General features: G+C 39.4%; 1 protein-coding gene across 1 annotated transcript in view; it reads right to left on the reverse strand.

Moving 5' to 3' along the window:
• Window positions 1-10,063: 10,063 nt before the first annotated feature.
• TPO (thyroid peroxidase) overlaps window positions 10,064-19,443 on the reverse strand; it is a gene marked incomplete at both ends in the record, with an annotated part of 51,005 nt that continues 41,625 nt past the window's right edge. Inside the window, 3 exons of the mRNA XM_081345580.1 lie at window positions 10,064-10,268; window positions 11,351-11,588; window positions 13,437-13,607. Of these exons, the coding sequence (XP_081201706.1) occupies window positions 10,064-10,268; window positions 11,351-11,588; window positions 13,437-13,607 (614 nt within the window). The remainder of the gene's footprint in view (window positions 10,269-11,350; window positions 11,589-13,436; window positions 13,608-19,443) is intronic.

Here is a 19,443-nt window from a genome sequence, read left to right on the forward strand (position 1 = left end):
CAGCCTCCTCATAAATAAACTGACCAGCCCAACCAAGGCTGAGGTTCCAGCTTACCGGCGTCCTAGGGCAGCAGCCCTTTTTTTTGGAAGGGAGCGGGAGTTAAGCATGTGCCGAGCCGCTGGCGCTCTGTGAGCACGAGAGCTCAAGGGAGCGCGGGAAACCAGGCAGAGGCCGACCTGACATGTTCGTGCAGAGTTAAGCTTCACCTGACCCTGGGAGTTTGACTTCAGGGTGTGGTGCCGCGGCAGACCTACAGCAACACCCGCCCGGGAAGGCGCAGCTCAGGAATTGCGACAGGCAGACCACAGCGGAAAGCTGGGGCTGGGGCTTCAGCAGCCCGGGGTCGCCCCTCTGCCCTGAAGTAGAAGGCGGCCTTGGGGAGGGTGTGTGTGTGAATCTTAAACTTGTAGCGCAGGGCTGAGCCCGTTTCTTCCCCCCCCCACTCCGACACCCTGTTCATTAACTAACCTATGGAAAGAACCGCCTTCTTTCAGACCTGGTGCCTTCCCGAAGTGTTGGGCCACAATGCTCGTCGCTCCTGGCCAAAACAGCCAGCGCGTGTGGCTGAAGTAGAAGGGGGCGCCAAGGCGAGAGGAGATGAGGTTTAGGCGAGGCAGAGCAAAGCTGATCTCGAGGCCAAAACCTCTTGATAAACCTTCACCTAATTGAGAAGCAGCCCTGACTTCCTACTTACCCGTATTTTCCGGCGTATAAAATGACTTTTTAACCCATGAAAATCTTCTCAAAAGTTGGGGGTCATCTTATACGCCCAGTCGTCTTATATACCGGAAAATACGGTACCTTTGTTTCTACATGGAGACTGCTTCTGGACTATGCTTGAGGTGGAAAAAAATATGAAACTTTGATTTTGGGTTGTACTGATTAGATTGATTTGTTGTTATAGAAATGGCTAGTTTATACTATTATGGAAAAGTAAATAGTTGATGTTCGATGTTAATGCTTTATTCTATTGCAACATAGGGAGTTTCAAATCAATGCCTTTTCTTTTTCTTTCCCCCCTCTCCTACTCACTTTTCTTTCCCCTTTCTTTTCCCACTGTGTCCTGTCTTTGCTTTTGTATTTCTGTATTTTATTCTATAATCTAATATTATAAAAATGAAAAAAGCAAAGAAAAAGAAACCACGAGATGGTGAACTTTAGTCCCACTTCAGGCACGAAAGCCAGCTGGCTGATTTGGGGGCAGTTCCACTCTCTCAGCCTAACTCACAACAGGGTTGTTGTTATGGGAAAACTAGGAGGAGGAAGGAGCATTAGGTATGTTTTCTGTTTATTTCTAAAATTAATAAAGATGGGAGAAAATAAATTTTAAAAATAAATAAAATATTGAAGAACAGGGGTGGTCTGCACTACTAATATCTCAGAACACAAAGGAAGAAATATTAGTCAAGCACCTCTGGCCTTCTAAAGGAATGGATGCACTTTGCATTATGCAAATCCAAGTCCAACTCCCCCGTCTTTCTTATGACCAAAAATCTAAACAGAACTATGTCCCAGTAATGAACTTCTTTCCTCCCTTTAGGGATGGGTAATCAATCCCCCAACCCATGATTTTTCTCCACAGAAATCATTCAAACTACACCTGGGCCAGGAAAGCCAGCCTGCAACTGTGCTGTCTGTTATTTTGAGTATGACTGTTAATTATTTCAAGAAATTTGCCTCTGATTCTTCTAGCAGAGGTTAATTTATTGCTTAATGTAAACTGCATCTCTCTCTCTCATCTATCTATCATCTATCTATCTATCTATCTATCTATCTATCTATCTATCTATCTATCTATCTATCTATCTATCTGCCTGCTAATCTATCATCTGTTTATCATCCATCTATCATCTGTCTAATCTATTGTCCATCCATCCATCCAGCCAACCAAGATATAGGGACCATAAATCTCACCCATTCTAGTTCTCTGTATTCAATCACCCCACAGCATTTGGTGAGAGATTGATGTTTGAAGAGTTGTGATCACATCAGCTAAATGCCTTATTCCATCCAAGTATAATTGTTTGGGCATTTGAGCACCTAAAGCTAAAAGAAAAGTTCTGTTTGTATTTTTAATGCAATTAATTTTAAAAGCCTAAAATGGATGCTCTTGTTTTCATCTTAAAAGAATTTGGGGCTGCTGTTCTCTGGACATATGCTTTAAAACTATGTGGGCTGAAAATGGTTGCTATAGTATTGTGATTCGTTGCACAGTCAGCCAGATGTTCGGACTGGATTTGGCACTTTCGTCCACCTCTCGAGTCCTTCCCAAGGACTTGAGATAGGAAGATGTGGATGTTTGATGGTGTTAATAATTATTATTGGTAGTATTGCCATTATTATTTTGCCCAGCATTTCTTTTCTTTAGGTAGTGGGTCCTACCTGGAAGCTGGATCAAGGTGGGAAGGAAGCTGGGTCTACAGAGATGATTGAGACTTCTCTTCCACCCACCCAACTGAGACCCTCAGTCAGTCTTTGTGTTTCTCGTTTTTCCTCACCTGCTTGAAATCCTCTGACTGCACAAACCATCTCTAATTCCATTATCTCATGACTGCAATAGCCTGTAAAAGGCTTTAGCTCTTCTAAGAAATGCTAGAGAAGAACCCTCTGCTTTTCGAAGATAGCTGTTTCTGTAAATGCGAAGGGTTTGTTTTTAAAGTTTTAGATGTAAAAGAGATTCTCTCACACCCACACTGCACATCATTCAGTACAAAAATAAGCGCAGAATAATCTGACATGGAACCAATCTGGCAATGATCTTTAAGATTATTCATGAGAAATGGATGGACAGATCTGCAAGATTGGAATTCTCCCTTTCCAAACAGCTAAATAGAGTGATCCTTGCCAGGACCCCTCTTCCCTATGGTACCTATTTGTTTGGGATCTATAATAAATATTGATAAATTTCTGAATCTATCTGAAACAGACACTCCCTTTCTAATTTAGGGCAAGTGAAGTTTAATTATATAATAATGGCATAAAGGCAAGTAGCTACCAGAACTGTAGTGAAATGATCACTTATGTGAAGCAGGTTATGGACAAATCCAACAATTTTACACCTTCTCCCTTTCACATAGCTTCCAATGGCAGATCTGTAGTTTTTCAACTGGACACTCCTTATGGAAGTTTCTGTGAATGGAATATTTTCCCAATCCCCTTTTAATGAGCGTCACAGTGCAATTTTCTACATTAATGAAAGAATGGCATCATGTGCATGTACCCAGAGAGAAGATATGGGGTCTAGTGACTGAGAATTGTGTAAAATTCCTCTTTCCAATCAATAGTAGTCTTTCCCAATTTATTGGCTGTAACTCAGTTGCTCATCCTAAACTGTATCACTGACCTGCCGTGTTAAAATGGAACTTCTCCATGGACAGCCAGTTTGAATGAGGACCCATTGTGACTTTGCACTTCAGGCACCAGGGAGGTTTAGAGAAAAATAGTTTCCATTAATGAGTTATGTACATTCACCCGAAGAACCTTATGAACCGTACTCAAACTGAAAACAAAAATAGCTGAATAGTTCATAATGCTTTCTCTACACAATTGTTAAGTGGTGGGAATATTTTCAGAGGCATGTGAGGCCATTTCAGGTCTGCTTGGGAGCTAATTCTTTTTTATGGTTGCAGTCTGTCCAGCATGAACTTAAACACAGAGAAACAGGTTAAATCCCATTTCCCTTCCTACTACACAGATAGTCCTCGGCTACAACCATTGAAGTTAAAACAGCACTGAAAAAAGTGACTTATGACACACTTTCACACTTACAACCGTTGCAACATCCCCATGGTCACATGATCAAAATTTGGACTCTTGGCAACTGGTTCATATTGATAACAGTTGCAGTGTCCTGGGATCATGTGATCACCTTTTGTGACCTTCTGACAAGCAAAGTCAATGGGGAAGCCAGATTCACTTAACAAGCTTGTCACTATCTTAATAACTGTACTGATTCACTTGACAAACTGTGACAGGAAAGGTTATAAAATGGGGCAAGACTCACTTAACAACTGTCTCACTTAGCAACAGGAATTTTGGGCTCAGTTGCGGTCATAAGTCGAGGACCTGCAATTAAATCTGCCAATGATTTCTTAAAATATATTATACGCTCTCAAGCAGCATTAAGGCATCATATGAGTCTTATTGCAACCCTTGATCCATGTTTATATTTCTTTGTTTGTAGAGTTTCTCACATTTCTTAAAAATCTTTTCCTTTACATATGTTCTTATGTTTCTCTTATGTACATGTAAAAATTTTCAATAAAATTTATATAAAAAGAAACAAAAGGAATGATATTTAGTGGGGCTGGGTTGAAATATAATATTTAATTTTGAAGAAAATATCAGATTTTAAAAAGAGAAGCATCTTGACAGACTGGTGGTTCTGAATTCCATTTCCCTTTTGTGCAGGTTAATTGTTTTTGTCCAAGTAGCTTATGACGGTGGAGGTTCGTTCTCCGAGCTTGTGGATTGGTTTCTGAACATTTCATTACCAGGCTAGGTAACATCTTCAGAGGAATTTAGGAAATGTCAGTGTTGGTGTTCTTCTACTTCAGACATGTCAAACTCGCGACGTCATGGAACTTTTTCCCATTGCTGGCAATGGGATGGGCACGGTTTCTCTGTGATGCTCCGGCCCGCAGGCCGGCAGTTTGACACCCCTGTTCTACTTATAAGGGCTTTGTGTAATCATTAGGTCTTCTGATGGGAGGTCACGTCAGGTGAAGGTCTTGTGACAGGTCTTGTGATGGGTCTTCTGAGGGCTCAGGTATGGGTCATATCAGGTGAAGGTCACTGAAGATTTTCCAGTCTCTAAGCAATGGATGAAATCCTCGTATTCCACGTTGACTGGAGAACCACATAGCAACTCTTAAAAACAGAACATGAGGTGAAAAACTACCCACGTTAATGTTGATCAGCTTTGGTTGATGGTGATAGCTTTAATATACTGAAATAGAAGCCATATTCTCCACTTGCATCACAAACTTGCCAGTGACAGCAAAACTCAAGTACTAAAGGGCAGAACTTGCACTGCGATGGCACAATGCATATTTATTTATTTATTTTAGCACCATCTTAGGTAGGATACTAATTTATAGCAATATCTCTTACTGAATACAGAAGTCCCACATATACAAAAAACAAAACAATATGAGTTTAAAAGGACATTGTAACTTAATAGATTTAATTTCTTTATTGCATATATAACAGGGATATTTTAAATATATATACATATATATTCTGTTGTAGATTACTGTAGTAGCCTTGGTGTTTTGAAAGCTGGGGAAGAAACAGTTTTTCTGTTCCTAATGGCAGATGTAAGTTCATACCACTAACATGTAAACATGATTTAAAACATTTAGTCTTGCAGTCTTGACCTTTGATGTCACCTTTGATGGCTGGAACATCAAATTTAATTTCTTGACTTTCATGATTTCCTCTTAACTTTTTCACCACATTTAGTAACATCCTACATCAAAAAGAATTCTGGAGAACCTAAAAATTTGCATATATACAGTCAGGTCCAGAAATATTGGGACATCGACACAATTCTAACATCTTTGGCTCTATACACCACCACAATGAATTTGAAATGAAACAAACACAATGTGCTTTAACTGCAGACTGTCAGCTTTAATTTGAGGGTATTTACATCCAACTCAGGTGAACGGTGTAGGAATTACAACAGTTGGCATATGTGCCTCCCACTTGGTAAGGGACCAATAGTAATGGGACAGAATAATAATCATAAATCAAACTTTCCCTTTTTAATACTTGGTTGCAAATCCTTTGCAGACAATCACAGCCTGAAGTCTGGAACGCATAGACATCACCAGACGCTGGGTTTCATCCCTGGTGATGCTCTGCCAGGCCTCTACTGCAACTATCTTCAGTTCCTGCTTGTTCTTGGGGCATTTTCCCTTCAGTTTTGTCTTCAGCAAGTGAAATGCATGCTCAATGGGATTCAGGTCAGGTGATTGACTTGGCCATTGCATAACATTCCACTTCTGTCCCTTCATAAACTCTTTGGTTGCTTTTGCAGTATGCTTTGGGTCATTGTCCATCTGCACTGTGAAGCACCGTCCAATGAGTTCTGCAGCATTTGGCTGAATGTGAGCAGATAATATTGCCCAAAACACATCAGACTTCATCCTGCTGCTTTTGTCAGCAGTCACATCATCAATAGATACAAGAGAACCAGTTCCATTGGCAGCCATACATGCCCACGCCATGACACTACTACCACGCTTCACTGATGAGGTGGTATGCTTAGGATCATGAGCAGTTCCTTTCCTTCTCCATACTCTTCTCTTCCCATCATTCTGGTACAAGTTGATCTTGGTCTCATCTGTCCATAGGATGTTGTTCCAGAACTGTGAAGGCTTTTTTAGATGTCGTTTGGCAAACTCTAATCTGGCCTTCCTGTTTTTGAGGCTCACCAATGGTTTACATCTTGTGGTGAACCCTCTGTATTCACTCTGGTGAAGTCTTCTCTTGATTGTTGACTTTGACACACATACACGTACCTCCTGGAGAGTGTTCTTGATCTGGCCAACTGTTGTGAAGGGTGTTTTCTTCATCAGGGAAAGAATTCTTCGGTCATCCACCACAGTTGTTTTCCGTGGTCTCCCGGGTCTTTTGGTGTTGCTGAGCTCACTGGTGCGTTCCTTCTTTTTGAGAATGTTCCAAACAGTTGTTTTGGCCACGCCTAATGTTCTTGCTATCTCTCTGATGGGTTTGTTTTGTTTCTTCAGCCTAATGATGGCTTGCTTCACTGATAGTGACAGCTCTTTGGATCTCATCTTGAGAGTTGACAGCAACAGATTCCAAATGCAAATAGCACACTTGAAGTGAACTCTGGGCCTTTTATCTGTACATTGTAATTGGGGTAAGGAGGGAATATCACATACCTGGCCATGGAACAGCTGAGAAGCCAATTGTCCCATTACTATTGGTCCCTTACCAAGTGGGAGGCACATATTCCAACTGTTGTAATTCCTACACCGTTCACCTGAGTTGGATGTAAATACCCTCACATTAAAGCTGACAGTCTGCAGTTAAAGCACATTGTGTTTGTTTCATTCCAAATCCATTGTGGTGGTGTATAGAGCCAAAGATGTTAGAATTGTGTCGATGTCCCAATATTTCTGGACCTGACTGTATATATATTTACTATTTCATTTAGCCACAATTAATGTATTATTAATTGGTGGCGCAGTGGTTAAGAATGCAGTATTGCAGGCAAACTATGCCCGCAGTTTGGAATTCAATCCTGACTGGGCTCAGGGATGACTCAGCTTCCGAGGCTGGCAAAATGAGGACCCAGAGTTTGGGGGCCAATATGCTGACTCTGCGTGAGCTTAAATGGACTCCAGAAGATGGTAGAGGACAGAAAGGCCTGGAGGAATGTTGTCCATAGGGTCGCGATGGGTCGGACACGACTTCGCAGCTAACAACAACATGCTGACTCTGTTAACTGCTTAGAGAGGGCTGTAAAGCACTATGAAACAGTTTATAAGTCCAAGTGCTGTTGTTATTATGGATCTTTAGTTCTTTATTCTTAATCGGTTTACCATGATGTCAAGCTGACCAACAGCTAGTAATTCTTTTATTTACTCACTGCCTAATGAAATATATAACATTTGATTTTATCTCCCAATGAATCTTCTATCATGATAATTTTTAAAAAAGATAGCACTTTGTCAGGGCTAATATACTTGTTATATATACCCTAAAATACTGTTCATCATAACTTCCTGCATTTCTTCTGCAATATGTATTTTTGTACAATTTGTATTTTCTTAAACTGTTGAAATACTGTTTTTTCTTAATTGCCTCATTCAATGCTCACATAATGATACATGATTTTACTTTATGAGTGTCTTTTATACATTAAACTTCTAAAGCTGTTCTAAAGAAAGCATTCTTCTTAGTTGTTATTCTAACCATGTAATGTCTAAAACTTGATACCTACGATTGTCATTTAAATTTGCCCTTTTTTGTAAGGAAAAAAAAGCACACAAGTGTATTATCTTCTAGCTATATTCTTATAAGCTATTTGCTGGTTTGTAGTTTATTCCAAAGAATGGATAAGGTGTTTTGCTGAGCAAGGCCATAAGGAATCACATTTTTCCCATTATGTACAAAGAAGAATCTTACGAACTCCAGATAAGGAAGTTTATATCTGTTAATAATATTAAGAAACTAACTTTTTATTCACCTTGAACTCTAAAGGTATGTTCCTTGTGTCAGAGTATGTCTTACTTTGGTTATAACACATTGGTCCAAGCCATACAAAGTTTGTTTCATTTTTAAAGGAAGTGAGAACTCTGCTACTCAGCTTTGTAAACCATGGTTATGATTTAACTTGTGTGAATCCAATTCTGATTTCTAAAAATAAACCATAATAAACCCAATTTGACCTACTGTGATCTGTAAAACCAACTCTGACTTATTTATCATCATATTCTACCCAGGCTGTGTTATAGCTTTAATAGTGACTTCTGAGAGATTATCCTATATAGCAGGGCTTTTCAACCAGTGGTATGGGTACCACCTGTGGTACATTGGCACCTGGCAGGTGGTACACAACCATCCTAGAAAAGTGGTAGCGGGGAAGGGGAATGAGCTGAACCGGTGGCAGCACTGCACAAGCCTGCGCGAGAGATGGCTGGAGCTGCAGGGCTGTCAGGGCTCAGCAGAAGCGCCAGGATCAATCCTTCTTTGGGGCTGTCAGGGCTCAGTGGAAGTGCCAGGATCAGGGCCAGGCTCCAGCTGGAGCTCAGCGCTGATTCTGGAGCTTCTGAGCCTAGAAGAAGCACCGATCAGCTGGAATGTTACAGCATCTCCAGGGTCTTGTGATTTACATTCAGATGCTTGGCAACTGATTCATATTTATGACCGTCACAGTGTCTCAGGGTCATGGGAAGTGACCAAAACCTGCTGCAACCACCCAGCAGAATGGGGGAATAAAAACCAAACAACCCCCACCCCTCCCACTGCCAATCCTCAACAGAAATGCTCACAACAATGAAAACCTCAGACAGGTGGAAGAGCGCCGCCAGGCGGGCAGGCAAGTGTCTTGTTCGGCTGTGGCTTGGGGGGCACTTTTGCAGTGCCATTGTAACTTTGAACAGTCACTAAGTGAACTGTTGTAAGTCGAGGACTACCTGTACTTTATAACTTTTTTCCTTTTTTTTTTTTTTTTGGTCATCAAGTTTTCGACACCTTACTAGGCGACTGGTGGTACTCGGATGTTGCCATATCCTAAAAGTGGTACAATGGGTGAAAAAGTTGAGAAGCCCTGAATATATGGAATGTTGTCTACTGCCATTTGCAAACTGTTCAGAACTCTCCACCCCAAATCTAGTAGTCTCAGTTTCTGCTCCATTAAAATCTTGTACATTTTTTAACAGATAACTGAGGATGTTCCAGTAGCTGGTTGTCTGCATGGATATACACACGGTATGTTTTCCTTGCCAATATATTATTCACTCATTGGATTAATTGGCCTTGATTCCATTGTATTGCCCCTGATTTCTTTAAATTTGGCAGGTATATAAATGCTGCATTGGCAAGTTTTTTCGAGATTCAGCAACATAATTGAACTAATCCTATCCCATGTCTGTACATGAAAGCAAATTCAATTTTCTAAGTGTAATTTAGATTCTTAGTAAGGAAAGCTTCCCAAAAGGTTAACTCTGAGCCAGTAGCAAGGTAGCAAATCCACAGTCAGTGTGTGTACGTTAAAAAGGGTGGGGTTCTGATCAATAGTTCCACAGCTATTGATACTATTTTGAGCAATATTTCTTGAATACTTTCATAATCCTTTCATGCAATGCAAGAAGATCTACTTATAATTGGTGGCAGAAGAAATTAAGACATTTTGCTTCCATCCTTCAAAACATTCAGTATATTTTTTGTTTGCAAATGTTCCTAACTAAGGGAGAGATATTGAGGCAGCAATCCTATGCTTATTCACCTGGGATTATGCCCCAGAAATGCATTAGAATTTATCAATAAACACTTGTAGATGAATCTATTAGTTTTCAAGTTACCTGGTCAAAGGACTTCACGCCAATGCCCTAAATTAATGCTAGGTAGATTTTCACATGACACAAAATCTTTGGGAAATTTTCCAAGTAGAAAAGGATCAAGGGGTGCTTCCATCAAGCCTGTGTTATCACAAATAAGTCTGGATAAAGAATATTTTCCAAGCTCATGCCTTTGAGCATCAGTAAAAATGTCAACGTTCTCCCACCAAAATCTGCATGGAAAGAAGATGCCAGTATAAATACAATCTATTAGTGTATAGATCTAAATTTTCTGATATTAAAAATATGTATTAGGACATGGATAGAAATGGATTAAAATTAGTGCAGACAGTAGAGTATTATAAAATAGAATCTTACAAATGACTGAGGATTGTACATTGCATTGAAGGATAGGGAATAAAGCTAATACAGTATTATGGATTTAATGGTGTACTATTAAGAATACTGAATGTAATTCTACTTCACCACGTGGGGGGATGCAACTTTGTTCAAGCACTAAATATGCAGAGCAGCAAGCATGTGAGTGCTTGTTAGTATTGCTCCAATGACAATTTTCTACTACAAATGATGTGCTTTTAGCGTGAACTCTGAGAAGACTTTTGTAGTATAATTGTATCCATTTTGGCTTCTACCAAGCAACAGTTCCCTAGTAAAGCAGGCTCCTGGTTCACACTGACATCATTACAGTATACTTGTTTCTGGACAGGCTTATGAACTGTAGATCTTTGCACTGCCCTGTCCTGTGCAGGTTGGAAGCACTGTTTAAGGCACTTGGGGCTGAAAGGATTAGCTGGTGACATCACCATTGCCCAGGGGATGTCCAGGAGAGGCTTCTATCATGTCCCTGCCAGGGAGCTGGAGTGAATGACAGGTCACCCCACCACACAGCAGCACTCAGGTCTCAAACATGGACTGGCTAATCTCCAACCCAGCGATCTTTGCACTGATATGTGAGCATCTGCAATGAGATCACTAGTGCTATATTGGCAGAGGATGTTAGCTGTGCAATGGGGTAATGGGATATTGAGTTCTGTTGGGTGTCCTCAGTCCAATTCCTTAAGTCACTAACTTGGCCAGTCGCTAACATAATTCATGATGGTGGCGGTGATAATAATGATGATGATGGAGAAATTTGCAAAAGGAAGGAAGGAAGGGAGGGAGGAAGGAAGGAAGGAAGGAAGGAAGGGTCTTCACTGTGCTCACCAAACGTATTGAATCCAGATATCAAAATGGCTCACCCTGTCTGTTCTGTAAAAGCAAGTATAATGCAGTAATGCAGGTACAGTAAACTTACCTATCACCATCTCTCAATGCTTTTATTTGCTTTCCAATGATACATGCAAACAAGGGACCCGTTCTGGCATCAGGATGAATATTTTCTACTATTCCCCCCAGCCAGACATCAATGTTGTTGGGGCTTTTGTAGAGTTCCATAATTCTTTGGACAATGGTTTTATTCTCTATTGCTGTCATCAACTCCTGTTCTGTCCTTAGTCTTGGCAAGTCACAGAATTCTCTCCAGGCATTGTAGCCTACAGATATTCCATACACAATAAGATTCAAATGCATTTCTCTTTTTTAGATATACAAAAGTACCCATACCATGTTAGCAGTGCATCAGTTCTAAAAAGCCCCAAATCCCTGCCTCCCTGAAATAATAATTTTTGTACCAAAAAGGCTTTTGGAGAGTGAGAATCCTTGGGATTATATGGACACAACCGCACAGTTTTCATGGCAACAGTATGATGTGGCAGCACCATCTTTTGGGAAGTTTTTCAATTTTCCTGTCAAATCTACAACTCTGATATATCCTCATGGCTCCCAATACATGTGTAAACTAAGCTAGACCAACAGTGGACTTTTTCTAGTTTTTTTTTAAAAAAAATATTACTATGTATCATTTGTCATTGTTTTGTCTTGGCATAAAGAATGTATTTGTCATATTGGAATCCCATCTGCTTGCTCAAAAAATTACATTGGCTACATAGCCCACCTACCTGATGTAATTTTAGGGCCAAGCATTGAGCTAGTTTTGATTGAAATTAGCCCAAGAATTAGACAAAAAGCTTTGAGAGGGCATTTGAGATACAGTAGGCTTTGCCAATTCAAATCCGCAACCCTATGCAAATGAAGCTCTGGGATAGTAAATATTTTGCATGGCATTCATCTTACATTGCATCAATACAATGTTCAGACTCTCTCTGATTCATCAGCATTGTATATAGATGCATTTTTTTCTGCAAAATAAGTTTGCAGAAATACTGAAGGCTGGGGTGCAAAACTGTAATTGAATTTGCTACTAAGTCCCAGAACAGTTTGGTCCTGCTAATCATAATGGCAAACCAATCACTAATTTGATTTAGGCCTTTTCGGGACTAAGAGGCTCAAAGATGTCAGGCTCAATATTATCAGCTAATCTTCCGGGTCAGAGTATTACAGTAGCTATATTCTATTAATTAAAAGAGAGAAACTTGTATTAAGGTGAATTATATAAAACATTGGAAAGAGGATTGGAAATGGATGGTCACAGATTGAAAAAAACTAGAGCTCTGAAAGCATAAATGGAACATCTCATCTGATGTTAAAAGTTTTAGTTAAGTAGGAAAATGAGCAGTGTATGAAAGGGAGAGAACTCTACTCAGAACAGATTAGGCCTGTATAGATTTTAGGACATAATTTGGAAAAGGTGCATTAGAACATGCAGAAGAGCAAGAGTAATACTTGTCTGCAGCTTTTTAAAGCAGCCACACTTTTCATATGTTCATACAGTTACTCTCTGCATCCACCAGGTAAGCTTTAAAGAGTTGCAGTCACACGGTATATTTGTATACCTTAATGTTTCTGGAATGGAATTTGGAAAGTAAATAATATGAATTAATAAAAAAATATCATGCCTTGGAACCTACTCCTGTAAACCTTTGTTACTCCTTCAATGTGTCCAACATACATCATAATGTTTTCCCTTTATGGTGTAACTTCTGCAGGCAAGAACTATAAGCATATGACCTCTTTGCAGCAGACTCTATCAGTCAATTTGCGGGGAAGGTGGCTGGTAAACAAATGTTAAATCTTCCCCATTATGTCCTTTGATTATCTTCTTAATCAAAGAAGGCTGTTCCTCACAAACAGAGGCAGAGAAATGGTCATTTCTTGTACTTTTGGACCACTATTTCTCTGTTATCATTGGCTGTTTGATCCATCCCAAAGTTTGACCACTTCTGTGATAAAGCAAAGCCAGCATTGCATGGAACTTATTTTACCAACCCTCAGGAAAAGAATAGCTTAATCATAACTGACATTCAAATCACAGAGGAAATATACACTATGTTTCATCCTAATGTTGACATAGAACATCTTTTTTTAAAAAAACACCAGTATACCTGGAAGCCCATGATCACGTCCCCGTTGTAAATCAAGTGATGATAAATCCAAGGAAGCATTGTTAGACAATACAAAGAGCTTCTTCGTTAATTCTTCATTCAGCAGTTGGTCCTGTACCTGAAGTTTTGCTGCAGTTGTTAGTATTCCTCTTAGCAAGGGATCCAAACCACCTTCCACCAAAAAAAAAAGTAGCATTTATAAGAAGCTAAATTAGTTGGTATAAGTGCTTAAACATAAGATTTCATCAATTATCCAAGAAAAATAACTTACCTGTCATTACAACTTTTTCTTTAATATCATTAAGCCAATTATTCTCATTTATGCATAATCTTTTTTTTAATAAATTATATATTAAGATCTTGATTTAACAGGCTAAGGGGGAAAAGGCAGTGGTGGGATTCAAATACCTGAACATCCGGTTCTCTGTGTGGATGCAGGCCTGGCCCTCCAAGGCCTAGAACAGACTTCCAGAAATGACATCAATGCACTTCCGGTGGGCCATTCTAGGCCTGGGAGGCCTCCACCAGGCTTAGAACGGACTTGGAAGTGACATCCATGTACTTCCAGCAGGCTGTTCTAGGCCTGGGAGACCTCCTCCAGGCCTCCCAGGCCTAGAATGGACTTTCAGAAGCAGCATGGGTTCATCCGGTTCTCAACAAAATTTAGCTACCGGTTCTACTGAACTGGTGTGAACTGGCTGAATCCCACCACTGAGAAAAGGCCATGTGGTAAAACTGAAAGTTCATTACATCCAAATGAATGCTTAAAATGGCAAATGGGAATTTATGCCTGCACAGAAGTATGCAGTATATGTTACACTTTGTCCCTTGCATTCAAAGTCTGCTAAGTTAGGTTCCATTAAGCTGAGAAATTACTGTATAAGGAAACAAAGTTTGATGGAGGCACCTATCCCACAGCCCTATATCACCATGTATGAAGGGTCTCTGTACTTGCAGACCTTTCATTACTAGGTAACATCAGTGCTCCCTACTTACCTAGTCTGAGTAATGAGACATGTGCAAGAAAACAAGCCAGCTCAGAGAGCATCAAGGACCTTCATTTCAACTCTGAGCTACAAATGGTCTCCTTTATTGATCACCTTATATCTACCTGTTCAGAAACAAGATATCAATGTTTCTGAGCTACTACCCACAAAACCTACACCGTTACTGGCTGGGTTTTCTGGAAGACATCCAGAAACATCTGAAGGACTTTTTTTTTTTTTTTTTTTTATTGGAAAGTTTTAAAAATACAGTTTTCCTTTAAAAAACCCCCTTCCCCCTCCCTACCTCCCCTCCCTACCTCCCCCCTTCCCCCCCCTCCCCCCCTCCCTCCTCCCCCCCCACCTCCCCCTAACCCCCCTCCCCCCCCCGGACTTCCCAGAGCTAAATACAAGGTATATATATATAAAAAGGCAATCATAAACAACCATATACTAACAACTATAAATTCTAAAATCCATCACTCTCTAACTTATATAGGATCAAACAAAACTTAGCATTATTAAATATATATAGAAGACAAAATAAAAAAAGAAAAAAGAAAACGAAAGAAGACTTATTCAAATGCTAGATAAAACTTCTTGACCCTATACTTATTCTGGATAAACTCAATCCATTTTCTCCATTCCATAATATAATGTTCTTGCGAGTAATCTTTCAAATAGGCCGAAATCTTCGCCATCTCTGCCAAGTCGGAAACCTTTAAAATCCACTCTTGTATAGTCGGCAGTTCCTCTTTCTTCCAATATTGACCTATCAAAAGTCTTGCTGCCGTAACTAAATTCAACATCAACTTAGAGTCCACAACTGTAGCGTCAACAATTATTCCCAACAAAAAAAATTGCGGACAAAACTTTATCCTCCGTTTAAAAATCTTCTGCATATTCCACCAGACTTTTATCCAAAAAGCCTTGACCTTTTTACATGTCCACCATATGTGAAAATATGTTGCCTCTTCATCACCACACCTCCAACATTTAGGCTGATAATTCGGATACATACTTGCAAGCTTTTTAGGATCTAGATGCCATCTATAAAACATTTTGTAAAAGTTCTCTCTTAAACTTTGAGCTTGAGTGAATTTTACATTCCTCACCCAGATCTTTTCCCACGTGTCCATTGTAATAACTTCCTGAATGTTTTGGGCCCATTTTATCATACAATCCTTAACAAGCTCTGTTTCTGAATCGATCTCTATCAATGCAAGATATATCCGTTTAATATGTGCTGGTCCTTGATTTCTAATTTGCTTTATCAAATTTTCATCAGTCGTTGCAAATCCATTTTTTTGGTCTTCTTTCCACCTGGCCTGTAACTGAATATATTGAAACCAAGTCTGAACAACCTTCTCTTCTCGCAAGAAACTATATGATTTCAAGCACCAAATATTCCTTTCCAAACTTAAAATTTCCTTGTAAGTAGTCTCATCATGTTTGAAACCAGCATGTATATTTTCTATTGCGTGTTTTGGGATTGCCCACAATGGTATCTTGCTGCTTAACTTATGTCTATACTTCTTCCAAACTCTCAGCAATGCCTGTCTTAAAATATGCATCCTAAACACAGTATCTACCTTCTTATCATACAACAAATATGCATGCCAGCCAAACAACAGATCATGGCCCTCAAGATTTAATAACCTCGATTGTGTCAAATTAATCCAATCACTTATTCCTACTAGTGCAGCAGCTTCATAATATAATTTAAAATTAGGCATTTTAAGGCCACCTCTCTCACGAGTATCCTGCATAATCTTAAGTTTAACTCGTGGCTTTTTCCCTGCCCACACAAATTTATTGATACCACGCTGCCATTCCTCCAAGTTAGAGTCTTTCTTAAGAATCGGTATCATTTGAAATAAGAATAAAAATTTGGGCAGGACATTCATTTTCACTGCTGCAATCCGTCCCAACAAAGACAATTGCAATTTTTCCCAACTCTCCAGTTCTTTTTGAATTTTCCCCCATAACTTTTCATAATTATTTTTATATAGCTTTGTATTAGAGGGCGACAAAATCACCCCCAAATATTTAACCCTTTTAACAATCTCAAATCCAGTTAATCCTTCTAAGAGAGCCTTCTGCGAAACTGTCATATTTCTAGCCAAAATTTTAGTTTTCTGTATATTTACTTTAAATCCAGAAACCTTCCCATATTGTGTTATTATCTCCATCAGGTCCACAACAGAGTTCTCTGGCTGGGTCACTGTAACAACCAGATCATCTGCAAATGCTCTCAATCTGTAATCCTGATCTCCAACTTGTATCCCCTTAATTTTTTCCGAATTCCGAATCTTAACCAATAGTATCTCTAATGTTAATATAAATAACAAGGGCGATAGCGGACAGCCTTGCCTTGTGCCCTTCTCAATATTACATACTGTTGTCAAACTATTGTTAACTATAATTCGGGCAGTTTGTTTTTGGTATAATGCCCTAATCGGTTGTAAAAATTTTTCCCCAAAATCCATTTTGTCTAAAACTTTCAACAAAAATTGCCAGTTCAATTGATCAAAAGCCTTTTCAGCATCTAAAAAGATTAGCGCAGCAGAGATCTGGTTGTGCCTTTCCAAAAACTCTAACACATCAACTATATGTCTCACATTGGTTTTCATTTGTCTTCCACTAATAAACCCCGTTTGGTCCCCATGAATCACCTGTTGCAGAACCCTCATCAGTCTATTAGCCAAAACCTTAGCAAATATCTTATAATCTGTATTTAAAAGCGATATCGGTCTGTAATTTTTAACTAAAGTAGCATCCTGGTCTTCCTTCGGAATCAAAGAGATAAAAGCTGTTCTCCAAGACGGGGGCACCTTTCCCCCCCTCTGGATTGTCTGGAACAGTTCCTTTAACGGTTTTATCATCTCTAATTGTAAGTTTTTATAATAGGCCGCAGTCAAGCCATCAGTGCCTGGTGCTTTATCCACCTTCAGTTCCTTAATAGCTGTAAAAATTTCTTCTTCTGTAATCAGTTGGTTAATCCCCTCTTTTTGTACTTGCGTAAGAACCGGGATGCTAGCCTTCTCCAAATACGTATCAATATCTTTTGCATTAATGTCCTCTTTAGTATATAATTTCGAATAAAAATCCACAAAGGCATCCTTAATAAGATTCTGTTGATACACAACCCTTCCTTTATGCTCAATCTTATCTATATTAGATGCCCTTTGTTTTTTCCTCAGTCTATAAGCCAACCATCTGCCTGGCTTATTAGCATTGCAAAAAGTATTATGCCTAGCAAACCGCAGATTGGTCGCCACTTGATCAGCCATTAATTTATCAAATTGTCCTCGTAACAGTCTAATAGCCTCCTTGATCTTCACCTCCTCTGGGTTCAAAATCAAAGCCTTTTCTTTTTCCTTTATTTCATTCTCCAGTTCTTTCCTTCTAGTTTCCACTGCACGTCTATGTCTATTATTCATATATATCAACACCCCTCTCATATAGGCCTTGCTAGCATCCCAAACCATATCCATAGAGGTACCCTTATTCATATTCATCTCAAAAAAATCCTTCATCCGCTGTTTGCATTCTTCCACATTTCTCTGATTTCTAAACAAATTCTCATTTACGCGCCATGAGCGTCTATCTCCTCTTTCCTTATCAATCTCCAACCACACTGGACTGTGATCAGAGATAATTCTTGCGCAGATTTTCACCTTTTTAGTTCTCAAAAGAAGATCATTAGTCAACAAAATAAAATCAATCCTCGAAAAAGATTGGTGTCTATCAGAATAAAATGTATAATCCTTCTCCCGCAAATGTCTCTCACGCCAAATATCTCGCAATTCCAGGTCATCCTTCATTTCAAAAAAAGATTTAGGCAGTCTAGCGTGACTTGGAATGCGTTTAAAGGCTCCAGCCTTATCCAACTGTACATCCATAACTCCATTCCAGTCCCCCATAAAAATAAAGGATTTATAATCCAACTGGGTAAGCTTTGTATGAAGTAAACTAAAAAAGTCAGCTTGTTGTTGATTTGGAGCATATAATCCAACTAAAAGCGTCTTTTTACCTTCAAACAACAGCTCGATCATAACATATCTTCCATGCTTATCTGCTTCAATTAGGTCCGCTGTTAAGGCACTTTTAACATAAACAACCACTCCATTTTTCTTATTCTCTGCAGAAGCAACAAATTGCGTACCCAGCCTCGAGTTCAATAAATACTTTTGATCCAAAACTCTAATATGCGTTTCTTGCAGGCATATAACATCTATCTTAAATTGTTTTAAATATTGAAAAACTTTCTTCCTCTTCTGCGGTGAGTTTAGTCCATTAACATTCCAGGTTAAAAATTTAGTTGCCATGTATATCCTCGAAAAGCTCTTGGACCACAGCTTTGATAGGACTGGTTACTTTAGGCCGTGCTCCTCCCACAGCTTGGCTATGAATGCGATGTGAAGAATCTGAAGACTTTTGCTGATCTTGTTCTTTTATTTTCTTTGCTCGTTTTAAAGCAGCACGCGTCACTCTTTGCTCTCTAGGATCATCCAAAGAGATTGTAGCTTGATCTCCTCCAGCACCATTTTCCTCTGTTTCCTCCTCTTGTTGTTCTTCTTCTCCAGATCCCTTTCCAGCTTCCAAGAGCGTTAATGAGGTTGCTTTTAAGACATTATTGTAGAAATCACGTGCTTGTTTCACAGTAGTCAGCCTATACCTTTTACCTTCATACATCACCATCAGCCCCTCTGGAATCTCCCATCTGAACCTTATATCTCTTTGCTTGAGCTCTTGCACAAGAAATGTATAGTCCTTTCTTCCCCTTAAAATCCTTGGAGGAATTTCTTTTAAAACCAAGACTTCTTGTTCAGCAATCACAACCTTAACATCATAGGCAGCTTGTATAACTTGATCTCTAATTTCTCTTTTTGCAAAATAAACCACCACATCTCTAGGCAACTTTCTCTGTCTGGCAATCCATGAATTCACCCGAAACACTTTATCCATAGCTGCTCTTATTTCAGATGCTGGCTGGTTCAATACCCCTTCGAGAGCCTCAG

Source organism: Vipera berus (genome assembly GCF_964194415.1).
Source record: "Vipera berus genome assembly, chromosome: 1".
Lineage (NCBI taxonomy): Eukaryota > Metazoa > Chordata > Lepidosauria > Squamata > Viperidae > Vipera > Vipera berus.